The sequence below is a fragment of the Propithecus coquereli genome, unplaced genomic scaffold, assembly GCF_000956105.1.
Source record: "Propithecus coquereli isolate 6110/MARCELLA unplaced genomic scaffold, Pcoq_1.0 Scaffold39, whole genome shotgun sequence".
In the NCBI taxonomy this organism is placed as follows: Eukaryota; Metazoa; Chordata; class Mammalia; order Primates; family Indriidae; genus Propithecus; species Propithecus coquereli.
The window spans coordinates 5,437,566-5,459,941 of record NW_012149618.1 but is presented as its reverse complement, the minus strand read 5'-3'; the positions used below and the strand labels follow the sequence as shown (position 1 = coordinate 5,459,941).

At 44.4% G+C, this 22,376-nt stretch overlaps 1 protein-coding gene across 1 annotated transcript in view; it reads left to right on the top strand.

The window, feature by feature from the left end:
- The first annotated feature begins 12,713 nt into the window (after positions 1-12,713).
- ALK (anaplastic lymphoma receptor tyrosine kinase) overlaps positions 12,714-22,376 on the top strand; it is a 702,002-nt gene continuing 692,339 nt past the window's right edge. Inside the window, exon 1 of the mRNA XM_012652436.1 lies at positions 12,714-13,395. Coding sequence (XP_012507890.1) covers positions 12,726-13,395 — 670 coding nt within the window. The 5' untranslated portion in view covers positions 12,714-12,725. The remainder of the gene's footprint in view (positions 13,396-22,376) is intronic.

Sequence of the window (22,376 nt, the reverse complement as noted above, 5' to 3'; positions counted from 1 at the left end):
CAGGCTAATCCCAGGCCTGCTGCATCAGAATCTGCTTTTTAACAAGCTCCTCTCCCCCCAGGTGATTTGTGTGCACAGTCAAGTTTGAGAAGCATTGTCCTAGGTCACTTTCCTTAATGTCAAGTGAACAAGTGAATCCCTGGCTCTTGTTCCTTTCCTTGGCCTTGCCCAGTGCTTTGTCAGTGGTAAATTTCTGCTGAATGACTAAATAATTCATGTCAACTCAGGGCTGGGGGAGAAGCATCCTCCTTAGGTCCCTCATAATCAAAGTGATCCCTGTCCTCAGACACTGACCCTCTCAGCCAATGCCATTTGCATTGCATCTCTTTTCTGTATCCTAGTTAGTTTTGAACATTTGTCTTTGTTCTCTTGGACTGGAAAGTCTAGGATCTTAGCTCATCTCAGTATTATCCCATCCCACTCCTCCCAACGTCCACCCATTGGGGCCTCTGCTAGGTTAAACTGAGCTGAATTAAACTTTACTGTTTTTCTGGGTCCAGTTTCACCTTTTTTGTTTTGTTTTTTTCTTTGTTTTGGCTATTCGTCCTCTTGTTCCTTTTCTTAAAATCAAGCAGCTTCCACAATTAACAAGATATTGGATTTTTCTGGCATTGTTTTAAATAGTTACGGTATTCAAATAAATAGAAAAGTGAAGTGTAGTGCAGCGATTTCAAACACTTTTTGGTAGTAGGATTCTTTCTGCAAACACAGAAGCTTGGTGTGGACCCAGATTAGAGGCTGCTGTGGTGAAATGACATGGTGGGGGGACTGGGCTGACCCCAGCCCTTGACCTCTCCATCAGTGGCCCCTCAGCACCCATAGTCCTTGAATGTTTTTGAGCATCATGCACTTGGGGGAGACAGAAGCCTCCATGGCCCACCAGTCCCCTCGTTCAGTGATTAGTAGGACTCAGTGGGGATACAAAAAGAAGAACAAAATCAATATAAATTGCATTAAATTTGTTGCTGTAAAGAAACACATACTGGACATTATTTGCATTGTAAAAGAAGAAAACGAATACATACAAGAGTCTACATATGCTAAAACAATGCCTTGTGATCTTAAAATAACTCAGTGATTTTTATTAAACTTTCTTTGATGGAAGGTTCAAGTTATTCAAATGGCACATATTCACAAGATTATACGCCCCAAGTACTGTTGCTGCCACTATAGATCATTACACACCATGGGGTTAACCAAATAATTGATAATACTCTAAATTGATAAGAATGAAGCTAAATGAACAGCAATTTATATTTTCCAAAAAGCAAAAAGTAGCAGCTCTTGAAAACCTCACCAGCTCACAATAGCTGTGTGGTAAACTTGTTCTAGTAAGAAACCGTGTGAAGTATTATTTGCATTGTGAGTACAACTCTCAATAGCACTGAAGCTGCAGAGAGAAGGGGACCGACTTTCTCAAATTCTTGGCATTCAACTACCTGTGAGGCATTGCACAGCCAGTAGGAGCTGGGAAATGCAGCCAGGCTGGGAAGGTGTTCTCACTTTTGAGTGGATACTGAATCACCACTCCTCGGCAAACTCTGATAATGAGCTATTTTAATTTATGACTGCCAAAATTTGAGAACCTGGATAACTCAGCTTAAGTTGTTACTAAGTCGCCTGTGGTCCTAAATCAAGATGAAAGTGACGAAAGTCTACAGTCTTCCCCGAAAGAAAGGGAGACCTCTCACCTTCCCCAGGCTTTGAAAATCTGTAAGGAAGGCTGAGAGACAGACTGGAAAAATGCTTTGCTTCCCTCCCAGGAGCCTCCTTCATTATGTCATGCTCCTGGAGATAGAAGCTAAACTCACCAGATGGGCACCATCGATGGGCCAGGAGTGCCTTCATTTCTCTGCAAACTCGCCTTGATGTGGTGTGACTTGCGGGAAGTAACTGGCGGCGGTGCTGAAGGCTCATTAGCCACGTCCCTGAGCGCCCCGGGAGGCGTGTCAGTGGGACAGCTTCTGAGTGAGGGTTCCGTAATGGGCTGAGCTGCTTTACTCTTTTACTTAAAGACCAATTTAAAAGCAGTTCTGCTACTTCACACCACCCTTGACATCAGCCACAGGAGGCTGCCTGTGGATCTCCTTAGCATTCTCAGGCCACTTTCCAAAGTGGCTCTGACTGTGCATGTGAGCAGCAGACCATTTGTAAACATGGTTGTTCATCTCCAGGACTGCTTGTCCTTACCTGTGAGCAGGTGAGACCTGCTCAGCATCACCAGGCTGTGGAGGAAAGGAGGGAGCAGAGGCAGGGCAGAAATGGGTACAGGGCAACCCTCTCCCACAAAAATGGGAGCTCGCAGGCCAGTGACCAGTGTAACCAGGGATTTGGCATGTACTGTCAGGGCTCCTGTTAGCCCTGGTTCAGGAGCAGGTGTGGGTTTCTGAGACACTGTGGAATCAGAAGCAGGGTTGCCCTATGGATTCGGGGGTACAGAGTCAGTCTTAGGTACATGCTCCTTGTGGCTGGAAAGATCTTGTTGTCATAGGACCTCATGGCCCATCCCAGTAAAGACTGATTTCTCTAAAGAAGTTTCAAAGGTTACCTTGCTAGTTCTAGGTTTGACAGACACATATTATCCATTTCCTTCAGAGTATCCACTAGAGTCTACCCAGGGATGGTTTGGGTATGTCTCTACCTTCTCATAAATGCATGGGCATCCTTGGAGATTCTGAGCCAAGATAGTTAGGAATAGCGTTTGTCCCCTTTAGGGTGGTCACAGAATACTTAAATAGTTCTAGGGACAGCCTGATGGTTTAACATGTACCCAGAAGAGTTGAGGAAGAAGGGCTGGACCTTCTGCATCCTTCAGCAGTTGCTATAACACCGATGGAACCGTGAGGCTGTGCTTCTCAAGTGATGGTGTGCGTAGGCATCAGTGGGTGTCGAGGAGCCCAGGACCCTAAAGTTTTAAGCAAACATTCCAGGCTATTGTGGTCATTGGGAAACTGTGAAGTGTGGTTTTACAGCCTTCACAGGGGCAACATTAGCTGGTGTGGGGCAGGACAAAGAGTGAGTCTGAAATGATTCTGAGACCAGGGCTCAGCTATGTTTTGTGAGTCAGAAACAGACAAGGACTTAGGGGGCTTGGGAGAGCAAGAGAGCTCAGATAAAGCAATGGCGTATGGACAGGCTTGGGTTTGAAGACTTTGCAGGCACTGTCTCTTCTTCTTGAACATTCCTTGAAAATTAGTCAAGCCCTAATAGTATCTTGTCACTCAGCAGCCTTAAACTGAAACTTACGTAGTACCTACTTTCTGGTAATCCCTTTTAGAAGAACATATTTAAAAATACCTTATCTTGGTCCTCAGGCTAGGGTTTACCACCTAATTCGAGACAACAAACTCATTCCTCCGTTTTGAGATGTATATAATTATCACATATTGCTGGCAGGTACAGCATGGGGGCCTCAGCGACTGATTAGGGGATCTGAATTTGTGATGGGAACGTGGAGTTTAGAAATGTAAGAGTTGTAATTCAATAAAAAGATACATTTCTTGAGGCAAATTCCACTGTCAAGCCTAATGATGAGATACTAGGATCATTTCCATAACATCAGGAAGAGCACAAGATTCTATACTACCCTCACTATGATTTGACTTGTTTGGGAAAAGCCAGCCAATGAACTTTGATAAGAGAAAGAAAAGAGGTATAAAACTCAGAAAGAGAGAAGCAAACCTTTCCTTGTTTGCAGGTGATATAGTTATATACTTGGAAAATCCAAGAAGATCAACTGAAAAACTGTTACAAATAATAAGGGTACTCAGTAAGAAGGCTGGATACAAAATGAATATAGGAATATCAATAGTCGATTAATATAAGAGCAACAACCAGTCAGAAAATATATTTAAAAGAAAAAAATCCCATTTACAATAGCAAAAGAAAGAATAGGAATAAACTTTACAAAAAATATATAAGACCTATATGAAAAAATTATCAAATGCCACTTAAGAACGTTGTAAAAAAAGACCTCCTGTGTTCTTGGACAGAAGGACTCAACATGGTAAAAATGGCAGATTGCCCTGTGCTAATTTGTAAATTTGAAGTGATCTCAAATAAAGCAACAGGATTTTTTTTTAACCAGTTGAGTTAGTTCTAAAAATTCACAGATCAAAACAAAGGATCAAGAATATATAGGTAAATGTTGAAAAGGACAGATAACAGGGAGGAGGGGACAGCTTTCTACCTATTATAAAGCTATAATATTGTAAATGGTGCGTGGCTGGAGAGGGGGTCACAGATGGATCCATGTAACAGAATGGAGAAACCAGAAAAAGATCTAAATACAGGAAAACACATTTTCTGATAAAGGTGGCATTTATTATCAGTGGGTAAAAGCCTTTCTATTAACATGAAATAGTGTTGTGACAGTGAGTCCCATGTAGGAAGAAAATAAAAAAATAAAGTTGGATTCCAATCTAATTCCAAATGGATTAAAAAGATCAAAAATAAAAATCCACAAAAATAATAGAAAAACAAATAGGATAAATTTTAAACTATCATATATATGTGTATAACTTAGATATAACCCAGAAGCCCTAGAAGAAATTATTAATTTGATAGTTGCAAAATTTATTTTGCATGGTAAGATAAAACAATCAAAAAGGAAAAGACAAAAGTGTGCTACTTTCCTTAATATATCAAGAAATCCTACTAATCAATAAGAACAAAATCAGCAAATCAAAAGAGAATTGGCAAAGTACATAAGCAGACACCAGAAAAGACAAAAGACTATTTAAAATAGGAAAATATGCTTAATCTATTCACAATAAAAGAAATGAAACTTATAGCACAATGGGTTACCATATTATTAACTTCCAGATTTTAGTGATCAAAAATCTGATAACACACTGTGATGGTGAAAATGTGAGAAAATTATCACTCTCATTTATGTGGGTATAAAAATGGATATACTCCCTGTGGAAGCCAATTTGGCAGTACCTATTTTAAATGTGAATAACCCTTGAGCCAGCAATTCAACTACTATAAATTTATCATAGAAATATACTTGCATTTGTACAAAATGAAGAGCATACAAGGTTATTCTGTGCAACATATATTGTTATAGAATAGTAATAACAGCAAAGATTTTTTTTAAACAAAACTTAAATTTCATAAATGAGAGCTGGTTGAATACATGTGGAACAACCATAAAATACAGCCACTTAAAAAACCCACAGTTTTATAGGTGCTAAAATAAAATAATTTAAAAGATATATTGTTATATGTGTAAAAAGCTACACAATACGTATGGCATACAACCGTGTGTGTGTGTGTGTGTGTGTGTGTGTGTGTGTGTGTGTTTTATGATCTATGCCAGCAGATCTCAAACATTTTGGTCTCAGGAAGCCTTTATGCTCTTAAAAATTATTGAGGATCCTAAAGAGATTATCTTAGAAAATTCTAGAAAACCTAAGAATATACAAGCACATATTCCATTAGCTATCAAAGTGATGATATCATCACATATCATGTAGCCTCTGGAAAACTCTACACCTCTGAGAGAGTAAAAGTAAAGCGAGTGAATAATGATTTGGTATAAGATTATAAAAGTTTTGGCCTTATGGACTCCCTGAAAGGGTCTTGAGGACCCCAAATGTTCATAAACCACCCTTTGAGAATAGCTGACCTATACACATGTGATTATATATGCATAGAAGAGTTCTGCAAGAATACCCCAGAATGGGTAACAATTATTATCTCTGGAGAAATTAATTTGGAGGACCAGGGACCCTGGTGGGAGAAAGATGTACTTTTCACTGCATAATCTTTTGTAACTTTTCAATTCTAGGCGTGTGTTCGTGATTACATTTTTAAAAAAGAAACAGGGATCTAAAAAAATGAATTGTAATACAAACTGAGATTTATGAGCTATAGAATTAATTAGAGTCATGGACAAAGATTGATGTACATGAATATTTGTTGCAGCATTATTTATAACAGCAAAGACTTGGAAAAAACCCACACGTCCAAAAATAGAGATTGGTTAAACAAATTATGTTACATCTATACATTGTAATTCTATGCAGCTATTAAAAATCATAAATCCCTATAATGTTTTGTGATATGGGAAAATGCTCATAATATAATGTTAAGTTAAAAAAATAGCACAGGGAATAACTTTGCATGAACCAAATTATACTAATTTAAAACAATACTGGAAGGAAATAAAACAAAATTTTGAGTCATTTATTTTGGGTGGTAAAAGTGTGAGTTATTTAAACTTCTTTTTAAACATATCCCTGAGTTTTCCAAATTTCCTAGAATTAATATGTATCACTTTTATAATCAGAATGAAAATGCTGTAATAGAAAAAAAATGGAAGGATTCCTTCCCCGGGTTGCGAGGGAATGTGTACCTTCTGCTGCAGGTGCTAATGGAACAGTGAAATGTTTCCGAGGAGGTGTCCTGCCTCTGGCTGTAGCCTGTGGTGACGAATCCTATCTTGGTGGATGTTTGGGCACATGTGACACCAGCTGTGGCGGTTTGGCCTGCAATGGCACAGCTTGGCTATTATCCCAGGGCCAGACAGCCTGTACTGGTTGTAGAAGGTTTGAGGGTCTGTTTTGCACGGTGGGAACTGGCTATCCAGGCCACACTGAGGCTGCTAAGCCACCAGGAGCCATCAGGCAGGGTTTGGGACTTGTAAAGGGGGAAGAGGCACAGAGGAGGCTCTTCCCGCCTGAACTAGATGGTTCTTCCTGTTTACAGGACTGCTCTCCCATGGGCTGGGGGCCCAAGTATTGGCCACTGGTATTGTAACCTTGTATCCTGGATGCTTTGGCTCAACCATGATATAATTTTATTTCCTATAAAGCTTCAAAATACCTACAACATATTGACATTGTAGCATCTAAGCCACTTCTCCCAAAGTGCCTCATATGTGGAAACATGCTGTACCTAGAAGTCATATCAAACTACTTGTCCAGATTGGTGGCTCTGACAATATGGGCACCATGGACCTAGGTTTCCTCAATGCTGGCCAAATCTGCCTGAGTACTCAGTTCACAATCACCAAGAAGTGACAGCAGAGGACTCTGGGGTCCTGTCATAGAGGCATAGACACGGCCAGCCCTAGATATCAGGGTAGGCAGGTGCTGGGGGTCAGATACCCACTGGACTTAGAATAAGTGTTTAGCTAGGGCCTATGCTGGGAGTCTGTGGCAGGAAGGACCAGTGAGGGGAAAAGGCAAATCCAAGCTTATCTGTTTGATTTGTTAGGAGCAAAGTCCATCCCAAATTTGCTTAAAAAGTGAGATGTTCACTATAAGATCATTGATCTGATGAAAACCATCAGTTGTCAGAAAAGGGAGTATTTTGGTGCTCCTCTATTAAAATGACTCAAACGTCGGCTCCACACAGTCCGTGGGCTTCCTAGTTCAAATTTTGGAAAGAAAAGCTGATTGGTTCAACCTTGCCTGGGGATGGGCTTCCCTGGAGTCAGGTGTTTACCTCTGATCTAATCATCTCTGACCCTGGCCTGGGGTCCATGGTAATTTATCATGCCCCCTTTGGTGGTGGGCATAATACAAAGAAGGGGAAAAGGAAGGAAAAATGGGCATTCCTGGATTATAATTCTGGGAGCAAGTACCAGGACCTAGCACACACACAGCTGGACTGGCAAGGGATTGACCTTGGGGAAGCCGATCAGTGGATGACAGACCTCAGCGGAAGGGTACCACCTAGGGGAGAATCCTGTAAGAACAAGGCTAAGAAACAGCCCTTTTAGAAATTAGGGAGAAGATGTCACCTGGTCACAGAGGCAAGACAAAATTGGATTCATTCAGTTTATTAGAAATAGGATTCAAAGTGAGAGGGGGATTGATATGAGAGTGAATTAATGCTGAGCTGCCTGATCCTAATTCCTCCTAAGTGGAGCTGAGATTGGTCTCTGAACCAGGGTAGGGCTCAGTCCAAGAGGTTCAGTCATTCCAGGGTCTGGATAAGAAAGGAAGGCAGGGACAGATGCCCAGGCATGACAGTGAAGTGACAGATAAGACTGGCCAGTGGGAACTATTTTTTATCTGATCATTAAAACGACTGGAGCAGGTCAATGGGATATAATCTATTGCTCAGAGATTGACTTGCCTACGGTCGTTCTGATCCATCATGTAGACACAACTAAGCTCTGAGACACCAAAGCCTTCTTGATGCCACTAGAAGTCACAGACCAGGGCACTAACCTGTCCTAGCAGAAAGTTGGAGAGAACTAAATGGAAAGATACTGCACATTGGATTGGAGCCCTTTAAAAGGCTTTTCAAGGAGGCTGTATTGATAACCAAATTACCCCAAAAAGCTTTTCTTTCATCTTCTTCAGCCAAAAAGGATATTTAGAAAGGCAAGAACACATTACAAGAGCAGCAGGTGAGGAGACCAGCTCGTGTTAGCTGCAGTAATAGCTCCCACCCTTCTTCCCTAATGCACTGTGTTTGTGAAAACACAGGGATCCCTGTGAGATGCGCAGTGGTGGACACAGTTTGCTTTTATCTCTCTTGTTGTTCCCATCTCTTGTGTAGATGTGAGGTTGTTTGTAGTTTCCAGGTGAGAGCTGCCACTCGGTGTCTGGGAAAGGCTTTTACTGCATCTGTGCCACCTGTTATGTTGAGCAGCAGGAATGCTCTCAAACATGTTTCCATGATGATGCCGGCACCGACTGGAAGCATATCGAGGGAAGCTGTGCTGTCTGAGGGTGGTGGGGTTTCCCAGCTTGACTGTGGATCTCTGAGGACTTAAGGTCATTTTTCCTCTGGGTAACTCTGGTCTTCTGGACTCTTCCTAGTCTAAGTCATCTGGTGCAACACCTGCAGGTCTTCTTCTCATTTGGGAGTTGATAAGGCTGTTTGCTAGATATTTCTGACTCTCCACCCTGCACTCTCTCAAGCTAGGGTGGGACCAAGTGAATCTTTCCAGCCAGAGTTGTGAGTGGAAGTGACCTAGGCCATTCCCAGACTGGAATATTTACTTGTTGGTACAAGACTCTTCAAGTTCACAAGAGTGGCTGCCCCATCAGCCTGGATCCCTAAGTGACTATGATGATCAGAGGTCTCTGCTCACCTGAAATGGACATGGACTATGAGAAGAATATATTTCATTGTTTCTAAGTTACTTAGATTTGTTTTGTTGTTGTTGTTGTTATTATAATATAAACTAGCTACCTTGACTAATAGACTTTCTTTATGGGATAGAGAAGTAGCAATTCGAGCTGTGGCATGAGGAAAAGGCTTAATTTGTCCCAGTGGGATGTGTACATTTTGGAGGAAAAGAAGCACTGATTTGAATTCCAGCTCTGTTATTTACTTGCTGTTTGACTGTGGGCAAATTATTTAGCCTCTCTGAGCCTTAGCTGTTTTGTCTCTGTAATGGAAATAATAAATATATACTTTTCCCCTAAAGGCCATTGTGTGATGTGATACGCACACGCGCGCGCGCACACACACACACACACACACACACACACACACACAGAGTCTACGTATGCATATGCATGGCGCCTGGTAGACTAGCAATAAATAGACTATCAATATTCATTCATGCCCCCTTTTTAAAAATTAGCTAACAAAAAAGGAACAACGTTTTTGTGATTTAGTGTGATTTAATCGATAGGGGAAGGCACTTGTTCTTCCCTGGGAGAAGTTTGAGAGAGTTTATAAAAGCATGAGAATTAATTGAGACCCCTGCGTCCCTGAGGTGCAAAAGCTATGGGCGGGGACATTATCCGGAAGGTTAAACCCTGGCGGTTCCTGTGAAGTTTCAAGTCTCTGCAGCCCCCTAGCGGCCATTGATTGCAGCAGCCTATTCACAGCTATTGACAAATTACTGGAGTCAGTTTGCTTTTGGACAAGAATTATATAGAGAAATAGGGATGGAGGAGGGAGTAGAAGGGCTGGCATTTTAGTCTTTTTAATATTTCAAATAGAAAAATATTCTTCTACCAGTGTGCGCACCAGCAGAACCTGATGAAAATCCAAATCTATATGTGTACATACTGGGAAAGTATTAACCTCCATACCATACATTTTCCTTTCTCTTTTATATCTTTTTCTCCTTTCCTCCACCAAGGTAGGAACAGCTTTTATTCTCCTTGGGTGAGATAATTCTTTTCCCTGAAAGTTGTAAAGGCAGTGTATCCGGTCTGAGTTCCAGGGAGAGGCCAGATGCCTGTCAAATTAAGTGAGTTGCCAAATATAGAGCCGGAAGCAAGTCATTCTGAGAATCGATATTCCTTTGTTATTAGGTCTTCCACTTGCCAAAGGCGATGCCACATGCTGGAAAGAGCCCAGCCCTTGGGGGAGCAGAGGTTTCACTTGGCTACCATCTCCCGTGGGGTGGTAGGCAATTTACTGCCGCCCTCAGGAGCTCCCCGAGGGAGATCCAACTGGACACTGTGCTCTGATCCTATGAGCAAACTGCTCTGCTACCTGCCAGCCTTGAGCTCCTCAAGAGAGAATCTTGCCTTATTCTTAGCTCTGGCGGACAATCAACTTTTGAGAAGGAATTGAGGGATTTGTGTGAAGCAAAGATTGTAGTTTTGTCTGTGGGTCTCGTGAACCACTTGTTATAAATACAGCCATCATCTGAGTTCTGTGTTGGCAGCTTGGGAGAGATGGAAGGAAAGCGAGAGTTATAGCCCTTGTTTCACAGGTGAGTGAAAAATGCCCCGGGGTTCTGCACCCTCACTCTCAAGGCTGTGAACAAGAGTGTCCCATCCTTCCTCCTTAGAGGGGTGGGGAACCTGTGGCCTTGGAGCCACATGTGGCTTTCTGGATCCTTGGGTGCGACCTTTTGGCTGAACCCAATTTTTACAGAACAAATCCTTTCACTGAGGGGATTTGTTCTGTGAAGTTTTGATTCAGTCTAGGGGCCGCACTCGGAGATCTAGAGCGTCACGTATGGCCTTGAGGCCGCAGGTCCCCAGCCCTTCGCCTGTTGGTGGAGGGCTAAGGCAGTGCAGTGGTTCAAGAGCACGTGAGTAAGGGCTTGGGAGTCGCCGAGGACTGCGTGACCCAGGAAAACTCAATTCAGTTCTCCGCAACGCAGCTTCCTCATCTGTAAAACCGGCACTGAAAATACTAACCTTGCAGAGACTAGAGGAGGTGGTTCATGTTCAGACACCATTCTGAGAGAACGGAGTGACTGACAGAGGTCTGAAATGTATGTGTGGTAGCCGAAGAACGGCCCTGCCAGGCTAAGGCGCCCCTCCTCTGACTTCTGTGTGGATGGGGGGACTACTGGGTCCCAGGAAGGCGTTCAAACAGGGGAAGGGTCGGAGAAGACCACGCCTCAGGGCCCTGATCCAAGCTGTCCTCGGACCCGGCGATGTCGCGCTGCAGCCCCCTTCCTCTCCTTTCCCCTCGCCTCCAGTTTTGCTGCGGAACCGTTTTTCCGAAGTCGGACCCGTTTAATCTTTCAAATGCATAATTATGGCGAGTGCTTGGTTGCAAAGGCCTCTTCCAGTTCTCTCATTTGTCCAAAACATGCTCCCGTTCACGGCAGAGAAATAGGGCAGGGAATCTGGAGGAGGGGAAGGAAGGAGAAAGAAGCGGAGGCACTGAGGGAGGGCGCGGAGGGCTCTGTGCTTTTCTCAATGAATGCCGAGGCCTCTGCAGATTTGCATAAGAGCCGGCCTCGCCGCGCCATTGGCTGGCAGGCGCGGGCGGGGCGGGGCGGGCCCGGCCTGCGTGGGCCGGGCCGCGGCGCGGAGTTGGCGCGCGGGCCCCTCCCCCTCTGGGCCCCGCCCCCTCCCGGCGCGCGCTCGCGGCTCGGCCAGCTGCAAGTGGCGGGCGCCCGGGCAGATGCGATCCAGCAGCTCCGGGGGCTGCAGCGGCGGTGGCAGCTGGCACCTCCAGCCGCCGCTGTCCGGAGGGCCGCGGGGCACCGAGGTGCCTTCCGGGCGCCCTTTGGCTGGCCACCCAAAGCCACGGGCGCTGCGGGTGGGTGAGGCGAAGGCAGCCAGCTTTTGGGCGCCCCTGCCCTGAAAGCGTTAGCTCCGCGGCCGCCTCCGGGCCGCGCTGGTGCCGGCGAACTCCGAGGAGCCAAGAAGCGGGCGAGGCAAGGACGGTGCAAACTTGCGCGGCTGAGGCCGCTGAGACTCGGATTCGCGCCCAGAAGTTGGGCGGCGGGTGCAGTCCGAAGACTTCTCGCAGCCAAGGTCGCTGGAGGGTGCGCCAGGCAGCAGCCCCCGCCCTCGACTCCCGCGTGGACCGGGGAGAGGAGCTCGGGCAGCCGAAAGGAGCACGGGGGTGGCCAGGACAGCGGGCACCCGCTCGGAGCCACCGTTCTCAGCCCGAAAGTTGCGGAGGATTGGAGCCCGCCCCAGGAGGGGACAGACGCCAGCTCTGGCCAGAGGCAGGATAGTACGGTATCCACTGCCACCTCCCTTCAACCACGATAGTTCTTCGTTCGGAGCGCAGCGAGCTGCAGACAGGGGCGCGGCGCTCGGTGGTGAGCGAGAGGCACCGGGTTCCAGCTGTTGAACCCGGGTGCTACAGAGTCTCTGGACTCGCCCCTAGGCTTCCAGCTCCGTCTCATTCAGACCCCTGCCTGCCTCCTCGCAGTGGGGGACAGCCAGAGAATCGCGTGCATGCACATTCTCCGGAGATTAGGTGCAAGGAGCCGTTCAGGACCAAGGACTGCCTGAAGCCTCTTCCCGTTTGGGGAAAGTGAAGGGCGAGGCTGGGCCGGGCAGAGTCAGACACTAGTATAAACAGCCTCTTCTGGAGGGATGGAAGCCGCTGTGCTCCTGTGGCTGCTGCTGCCACTGCTTTCAACTGCAGCCCTGGGCTCGGGGACTGGGACGGGCCCGCGCGCGGGATCGCCGGCTGTGGGGCCACCGCTGCAGCCCCGGGAGCCGCTCAGCTACTCGCGCCTACAGAGGAAGAGTCTGGCGGTGGACTTCGTGGTGCCTTCGCTCTTCCGAGTCTACGCCCGGGACCTGCTGCTGCCGCCGTCCCCCTCGGAGCTGAGGGCTGGCCGACCTGAGGCTCGAGGCTCGCTGGCTCTCGACTGCGCCCCGCTGCTCAGGCTGCTGGGGCCGCCCGGGGTCTCCGGGACCGCGGGATCCAGCCCGCCGGCCCCGGCCGCGGCCCGCACGCTGTCCAGGGTGCTGAAGGGCGGCTCGGTTCGCAAGCTCCGGCGCGCCAAGCAGCTGGTGCTGGAGCTGGGAGAGGAGGCGATCCTGGAGGGTTGCGTCGGGCCCCCAGAGGAGCCAGCTGTCGGGCTGCTCCAGTTCAACCTCAGCGAGCTGTTCAGCTGGTGGATTCATCACGGCGAAGGGCGGCTGAGGATCCGCCTAATGCCCGAGAAGAAGGCGTCGGAAGTGGGCAGAGAGGGACGGCTGTCCGCGGCGATCCGCGCCTCGCAGCCTCACCTTCTCTTCCAGATCTTCGGGACCGGTGAGCAGCTACCGCCTGAGCGTGTCCGGATTTGGGTTTTTTAGTGACATCAATCTGTAACGATTATTAAACCACCTCTAACCCCATCCCACTTCCCAAAACCTCAGCTTCTGTTTCTTAGCCCTCTCTCCTCCTTCCGCAAACCTCCTTCCTGAGTTAGACCATAGTTTCTTATTTTCTCCCCTGAATGCTGTCACTCCCGACTGGCCTTTCTTTTTCTTCAGCAACCAAGTTGGGAGAAAAGTTTCCTGTTCTTAGCGGAATGCCTTCTTCTATGAACTTATTATACACCGTCAGAGCCAAAACTGGATGCTCTTCTTCCTGGGCCCCGGACGGTTGAAATGCCCCTAGTACTTCTAGGTGCCAAGCTTAGTACCAAACCTCAAAAGTATTGTCCTGCTTCCCTCCCCCTTGTTCCTCTTCCTGGCCACCACAGATTTTGGGAAATGTACACCTTCGCAGGGAATATACAGTTTCTTTTCATGTTATTGAATCCCACCCAACTGTCCCCCTGCCAAAGGTTGGCTTGCCCAGGGATTGTGTTTTCTTTAATAATTCATCCCACTACCCCCACCCCCACTCCAGTCTCCTATTCGCTCTCAGACTCATTCTTTCTCTTAGATGTTGTTGGGAGAGCCTCAGAGGAACTAAGGAACCAGGGACAGGAGGGAGGTATGGAGGGAGGAAAGTTGTCAAGATGGTCTTGCTTTGGGGGAGTCACCCTGAAGCCAGGGAGAAACAATAGTTGGTTTCCCCGCATTTCTTCACCTTCCCCCTCTCCTCCGTTCCCCTCTAATTCTTAGCTTGAATGTCTGCAGCAGCAGCTCTTGATAATAGTCTCTGGCAGGCTTGTTTCACTGCAGATCTCTCTGCTGGAGACTCCTAAAGATGAGATTTCTGTCTCATTTACTCGCTCATTTCTTCCCATAGTCATCGAGTTGGGAGGGTGTGTGTAGGCACATACTTCTAACTCTTCTTAGAGTATCTTTTGACTGGAAAACCAGGTGGTTTTGAATGGATGTTTCTCTTGTAAGACAACTGGGAAAAGACTTGTGAATAAAATACACATTGTAAATGAATGAGAAAAGCACAGAAAAGAAATCAGGTTTTTTAAAAGCCTACGCTAATTCCATTGAGCAAACCCAGCTTCTTTTCTATCATTCTCATCATCAGAAATAAATGAAGTTCTTATGCTCCACTGGTTACTAATGTCTAGTATTAATTGGATGGAAAGCATTGAAAAGGGCCCATTGTAGAGCTACAAGTATCTCCCATGCTTGTCTCAACACACACACACACACACACACACACACACACTCCCCCACACATCCAATATTCTCATGCAGCAGGGATATTCAGAAGCCGAGGTTCCCCAGTCATTGCACAGAAAACATATTAGTATGTTATCCCCAAGGAAAACAAAGTGTGGATGCAAATTTCAGCACTAGCGTTAGTGGCATTTGCACTTAAAATGACATGCAATCTGGAATTTATATAGTCCATTGTAAGAGGCACTGATGAGTTTGGTAGTGCCTCCAGTGAACTAAGATGGGAAACTGATACTGTTGTCCCACCAAAGATACTTTTGTGAAGAACAGCTGGGCTTTAATGTCATCTTGACTTCTGTGGTTTATACATGTGACATTCTGTTTTAGTGCCCAATGTTTTAGTAATAGACACAAAAATGACTTCTCTGGAAATGCAGATTTTCTTCCAGCTTCATGTCTATGAGCATCTTTGGAGGTTCCCCATCACCTCTTGTCAAATGACTATAGAACCTAGCAGTCTGTGTCAGATGTTGTCTGTTGATGTTGGTGACAGGCAAAAGGAGTCCTTTCTACAGCCTCAAATCTGTCTACTAGAAACAGGTAGGTTGCAGGAAGCTCTCAGTAGGTGTCTCTGAAGACTTACACACTTAATGCATTTGAAGAAATACTCCAGTCAAGCCTTAGAAAAGGAGTTGAAGCTGCCAGGTGGGGGGAGAGGGTTATGTAGAAAGGAGTGTACTCCAAGAGCTGCTCTGCTACTGGCTGCAGGAAAGCACTGTGAGCATCCCAAGTCCTCCCTCAGCAGCACAGTCCATTTGGCTGCTGGACCAAGCCCTTATGCATCATTTGACACATCTAGTAATGCTGGTTTCAGAAGGAGCCAGGATTCTGCCATTAAAAGGCCAGGAATTTTGGCCAAGCATTTTTCAGCAGGATTGGGATCAAATGATTATTGATGGGATCAAATAAGACATTAAGTGTAACTGGATGAGCTCCCCATGACCTCCACAGAGACAGACAACCTATTGAAAAGCACTTCAGGCCTTGTGGTGTTCACACTTGGAACAGCCTGGTCTCTTCTGTCTCTGAGGACATATGCTGTCTGCAGTTAGGCAGCCGGCCATGCAGGACTAGCCTCTGGCATTACCACTGCCTCCCCAGCCTCATTCAGATACAGTCTCCACTGCAGACCTCCCCATGGAGTGGACTTTACCCTGCTGTATCATGTCCACATTTGGGACAACATAAATCACTGTGATTCCCTTCATTTTCTTTGTGAAAATTCAAGCTGAGTTTCTGCCACTGGATTGATTTTGCTATTTATCATGTTTAGAGAAATGGATTTATTCTTTTTATATAGTCTCTAATTTATAGGAAAGGCATTTAACTCTTCTGTGACATTGGATCTACAGTTATACAAAGGGAAAGTAGTCATAACTGGTGGTCTGGTCTGGAAGTGGACAGTCATGCTGATGGGGCTATTTGTGGGGAGGGAAAAAGAAAGAGTGGTTGTTCTTCCACCTCTTTTGGTGAAGGGACTAAAGCAGCCCATTTGTTTCAGACTGAAGATAGCTTCTTAAACCTAAGCATGACCATCCCTAGGGATATAGTAAAAATGGAAAGTACCAGTTAGAACAAAGCAAGATTTCTGTGTTTCTTGTGGTTTGGGCTGTGTGAGAGGCCTTATAATGCATGGCATGCAAATGGCTGTGAATTCGTACATGGGATCAGCATCTCAAAGTCTGAGGCAGTTCTCCATAGCACCCATTCATGGAGAAGAAGTGGGGAGGCAGTTTCTGGGACAGTATTAATGATGATGGACTCTCCTGGGACAGCCCACATCATGGAAAAGACGTCTGCCTTGAGGCTAGCACATTGCACACAGCTCCAGTTTGTATCCTGGTTTGTAGGCGTTTTAAGATCTGCTTCTGCAGTTGCCCAGACAGAGGTCTACAGGGTGATTACTTATGAGATAGGAGGCCTATTTCCCTGTAAGCACTCCCTCCTTTCTCCAGGAAAGGGGATACATGACTTGGGACTTCACAGCAATTTGGAGTGGGTGTATGCAATGCAATATATCTGATCCTTGACCTCATATATCTGTCAGTCCCTTCCCATTTCATTCTGGAGAGGGCAGAGAGAGCAAAGGAAGATAGAGAGGAAATTGGAGCTCCCAGAAGGGATATCAGTTATTGGAGGTGAATTGGGAGAATTGGAACTGGTCCAGAGAAGAGCAGAGAGCCTATTTAACAGTTGAAGGGACTGATTTACGATGAACGATGAAAAGAATTAAATATGTGGCTGGGCTAAATGGCGATGAAGGGAAAGCCATGGTAACAATCTACAGATCTCTGAGGAAGGAGAGTGGCCATGACGGAGAGGAATTACTTAGTGTGGCCCATGGAAATAATTGGTTGAGACTTGCAGAAGGAAACTTCAGGTTGGATATCAGGGAAACCTTGTTTTCTGACATTGATATTCCTCTGACTGTGGGATGGAATTCCAAGGGAGCAGAGGTCAGGTGAGATGTGGGTCAGACAAGCCCCAGCATTCCTAACTAATCAGTTTTATATTTTTAGATGTTGAGAAAGAAGTCACAACAGGCTGGGAGCTGGGATGGGGAATGGCAGCAGGAATCAGGATCTTCCGGGATTTAACTCCTGAGAGCCTTTGGGCATTGGTGTTTCCAGGGGAAAAGAAAAGAATTGCATCTGTATCTCTGAAGTTGGTAAGAAGCACTTACATGAAAATTGTTAGTGAAAAAAAATGAAATGATTGTGTTTATTCTTTCCTACACCTAGATCACACACAGTATTTCTCTGAGGTGTGGTCTGTATATCCAGTGGTGGGGGTGGAGCATACTCACCGGAGAATTATGTGTTTAAAGCACATCTATGGGAGTGTGTGTGGCATTGAGTCATTGGCAGGGCAGGAAGTGACTTGGGTCTTGAGAAGATAAGATTAGTTCTACATTTCATGGACTCCACTGGCTAGTTGAAAGCCTTTTGAAATGTCGTGAATATATATGGCTATTCAAAAGATGAAGTTCATCCACATCCAATTTAACATTTCAAAAATTTACAAAGGAGAAAGAAGGTTCATGAGGGGTTTTTGTGTGGGTTGTGGGAGGAGAGTGTGATCATTAATAGAAATGGGTATCTCCATAAAGAAGTCGGTCTGCTGGAGGTGGGAGGGACTGGCCTGCAAGGGGGAGAAGAGAGTGAGAGGTAGTCAGCAGAAGCCTCAGTGCCCTGTGTTCTCAGGTTCACTGCCCAGTAACCTCCTGTGGTGGGAATTTGCTCAGGCTAACGAGTAAAGGAAATTTGTCTCCCTTTATAGCCATTATTAATGTCCTGTTACAGATGTATGGGACTTTACAATTTATAAGCATGTTCATATTTCTTATTTTTATCAAGCCCACAGTATGGGGGTCAAGTGTTTGCTTTGTTTTATGAATGAAGTAACTGGAATCCAGATGTTTGATAACACTTTTTCAAGGTCATCAGCTACAAAGTGGTGGGCCTAGAAACTTTCATTTATGTGTTGAGAGGTTATGAAATGCTAGATGCTGTGCTAGGTACTGATTAGAACCACAGTTCTCCTTTTCTTCAAATCAGGGCTCTTTCCACTGGAGGAAGCATCTCAAAGTGATGATTATGAACAACCAAGATAGGTCAATAGATGGAAGGATTTACATTATCCTCGTTAGAGGGCCATGCAACAAATATTTAGTGGGCAATGTCCCTGACTTGGAAAAAAGCTCCTTAAAATCTTTGAGACTCAGTTTCATCATTAGACAAATGTGGGTAGCAATAGTTCCTACATGTTCCTAAATGGGGATAGTAGGGTTCAAAGTGTTGTCATAGAGATTAAATTAGATGACATGTACAAATCCTTAACCCAATGATGGGGTATAACAAAGTACTCCATCAACATGAACTGTTACGGTTTTTTCTAGCAGCAGCAACACTCCAGTGTCTGGTTCTGCAGGTTGTGCATTCTACAGCTCTAAGGGTTCCATACACATTTTAGTCTATCTGAATGGTACCATCTGGAGTTATGCAATCCTTATGTGTGGACATATGTAGCAACCCTGGCAGCAGCAGTTGTGATGCTGTCAGTTCTCTATGCAACTGACTTATGCCTGAGAGTTGAGAGGAGGGATCTATGGGAAATGAAGAGTGACAAAGGTGGTAGTTTCTACTGTCTCACCATCGGAGGCTTGTCTTTCCCAGAAAGGTGGATGAGAAGGAGGAGTAAGGTATGGTATTTACTTCATTTTTATATTATTTTATCTACTTTATTCTAGTAAATCTTTCAACTTTGGATTCAGTTCAAAGATTCAGCCAGCATATTCACAATCCAATTCTTTTTTTTTATTCTGCAGGAAGAAACCAAGCCTTAATTTTATGAAAGTATGAAAGCTAATACTGGGGAAGAACAAGGTAGATATTTTACAGAAGAGTAGCTTTCAGATGGTGGATCTTCCTTAACTGAAGATCCATCTAGTTTCATCCCCCCCCACATCCTGAGAGGTACTAGACCACTGGCCTCTGGTGACTCTCTTATTGTAAGTAGCGGGAGCTGTGCCCTTCCCTACATTTCCAGCCTCGCCATTCATTGTCAAGTGAAGGGCATGGGGAGAGAGGTAAATTACCAACTGGTTAATGGTCCTGAGGCCATTAAGAACAGTTAAACCTTTGCGATTCCACAGAGACATAACCCAGGGACTCGAGTGGGAGCATGCCTCAGGAAAGTCTCTCAATCTAAAAGACGCTAAGCACCCACACAGCCTTTTGTAGGTGGTGGTTTTTATGAGCCATAGCTGAGCCATTGCCTCCAAAAGATGCATGTGGACATCATCTCTGCTTGGGGTAGATAAAGAATAGGGTATGATGGTGAGGATGGTTGCAGGTCCAGGAGTCACCTGGAGAGGGCTGAGAATAAAGTTACCAAGGAGTCTTTTGGATATCTTCTTCTTTAGAGCCATTGTGTTTCCTCTGGTCTAGCGTGTGGCCAATGTTTCTTAACCTTGTGATGACCTGGGCTCTTTCACACAGGTCAAGAAGCGAGGCGGGAATGGTTAAAAGAGAATTGGCCTGGAGGTGAGGTAGTGAAGGAGATAGGAAATACGTATCTTTCAGTACCATTTTTGGTTAGCTGTATTTTTCAGAATAACTAATTTTTCTTCAGTAAATTTTATGATGAATTTTTCGGCTGGCTTTTCTGAGCTTGGGTTCTTTCTCTTGGAAATTCTATCAGATTCACTTGATGATGTAATACACATACTCCAGAAAATGGGAGGTTCCAAAACAGGGCAAGAGAAGAGTTCCCTTGGAACAGACACACTTAACCACTTGGCTAAAGTAGAGTCTTTGTTTCTGGCACCTTACCTTTCTGTCTAAGTAACAGCAGGTTCTTGGAGAGGTAGGCAGTCAGAATTCTTTAGAGTAATAAAAAAGCTAAAGGGAAGATACAAAAAAAGTATGAGCTCAGAGAACAAAGGAAATCTAGGTAGGCTTAAAGAAATCAGGCAACTAGCCAAAGGAAATCAGGACAATTTAAACCATTGACTACATTTTTCTTTTTCTCCTACTTATATTTTATTTAGTTTTCATTGGAATATGGGTTCATGAGGGTGGGCATGGAGAGAACTTCCTTATAGATCCTTTCCACATTCTCAGCACAGATAATTAAAATAAGCATTCTGCGGTGAAGAGAACACTAGGAGGTAGAAGACTTGAATTCTATGATGGTATTTGCCTTTCATTAGCTTAAAAATCTTGTGCAACTCCCTAAACTTGCTGAGCTTCTGGGTCTTTGTTCCTGAAGAGATAATACAGACCTTGTTTCAACTACTTTGTGGAGTCATTATGAGCATTGCATGAGATCACCTATGTGAAAAGCTCCAGTTTGCATTATTCAAAAATAAATGTATAAGGCAGTAGAAAAAAAATTAATGTACAAGATAATAAAAAGTTCTGAGATTCTGCTTTACCCATTCATGGTTTCAACCAACCCTTGACATTAGGAGCAGCAGTATAAGGTCCCAAATTTTGAGTCAGGCCTTGGGGTTCAGATAAGAGCCCAGCATCCTTGAAAAGAGGCTGTGTGTCTGCTCCCAAGGGTTTCTCAAAATGACGTCTTCTCACTGAGGTCATTTTTTCAAATTCCAGACTTTCCTGGTAATGAATCTATGACAGTGGGACACAGGAACCTTCATTTTAACAAACAAAAAATGATTTTTTTAAAATTGAAGATGACAAATACAATAAAGCATGTTGAGAATATTAATCTTATATGCAGCTTGAGAATAATTTACATATGTAACATCCATATAATCACCCTCAGATAAAGATACAGAACATTTCCAGCATTTCCCACCATCCACCCCAGAAAGTTTCCTCCAGCCCTTTCCCAATCTGCATCCACAGCACACCCACATTAACCAGCCTCTGACTTAAGTCTCAGCAGTTAGTTTTCACTATACTTGAACTTCATGCATATGGAATCACACCATATGTACTCTGTTGTGTCTGGCTTCTTTAAAAGGAATTTGATTTCGTTGAGATTCATCAATATTGTTGTGTATATCAGTATTTTTCCCTTTTTTATTGCTCTGTTGTATGAAAATAACACCATCTATTTGTCCATTTTCCTCTTTGTTTTCCCACCAAGAAGTTGGATTTGTGAGAAGTCAACAGTAGAGTCTATTCCACATCATGAAAAGAATAAGTCACAGATCTGGGGTTGAAGCCCTGCGCTATTCTTTACTGGCCCAAGGCTATTTATTTTTTTCTCTCTGAACCTGTTTTTTTTTTTTTGTTTGTTTGTTTGTTTGTTTTTGTGAAGTGAGAAACATAATACCTAACTTCCAGGGTTATTGTGAGAATTGAATGGGATAAGGCATGCAGTAGATCCTGACACATAGTCAGTGTTCAACAAGTGCTAGTTTCTTTCCTCAGCTCTTGATTGTATCTTTTTTCTTGGTGGCTAAAAGGGATGCTTCAAATACTTCTGGAGCAGGGTAGCCTCTTATAAGTGAGGTTTTTAACCCATAGAGGTAAAAATAACAACCAAGGGCAAAGTAAGTCACATGTAATAATTTTAAATAAATAATTTTGCTTAAAAATCAAATAATTTTTTAACAACACCGAAGATTCTTACTTTCAGTTTAAAAAATAACAACATAAACTATTAAATAAATAAATAATTTTAAAAAAACCTCTTTGGTCTTATTGTCAGGTCAGTTAAAAAAGAGAGAGAAAAAAAAATTGCAGAGGAAGCAGCAGAAGATGTACAGAAACACAACCACATTTACGTAAAGACAGACAAAAATGATAGAGAATGTTGGAGACAAAAGTGGAGAAAATGAGAGAGGAATGTGTAAGAAGTGACCCAGGAAAATAGAAGGCAGGAACCATTTCCTGGACACCGAGATGCACAGATGTAGAATAAAAGACCAAAGCAATGACACAAAGAGAGTGAGGGGGTCTGGGGGCAGGGGAAGGAGGAAGGAGAGAACAGATGATTATTTTTGGTCTGGAAGGATTTTGACCTGAACTCTGAATCTATGGCCAACATTATATGATGATTGTTTTCAACTTTGTTGAAGTAGAACTCACATATAGTAATATGTTCCCATTTTAAGTGTACGGTTTGATTCATTTGATAAATATACACACCTATGTTAGCACCACCCTAATTAGGATA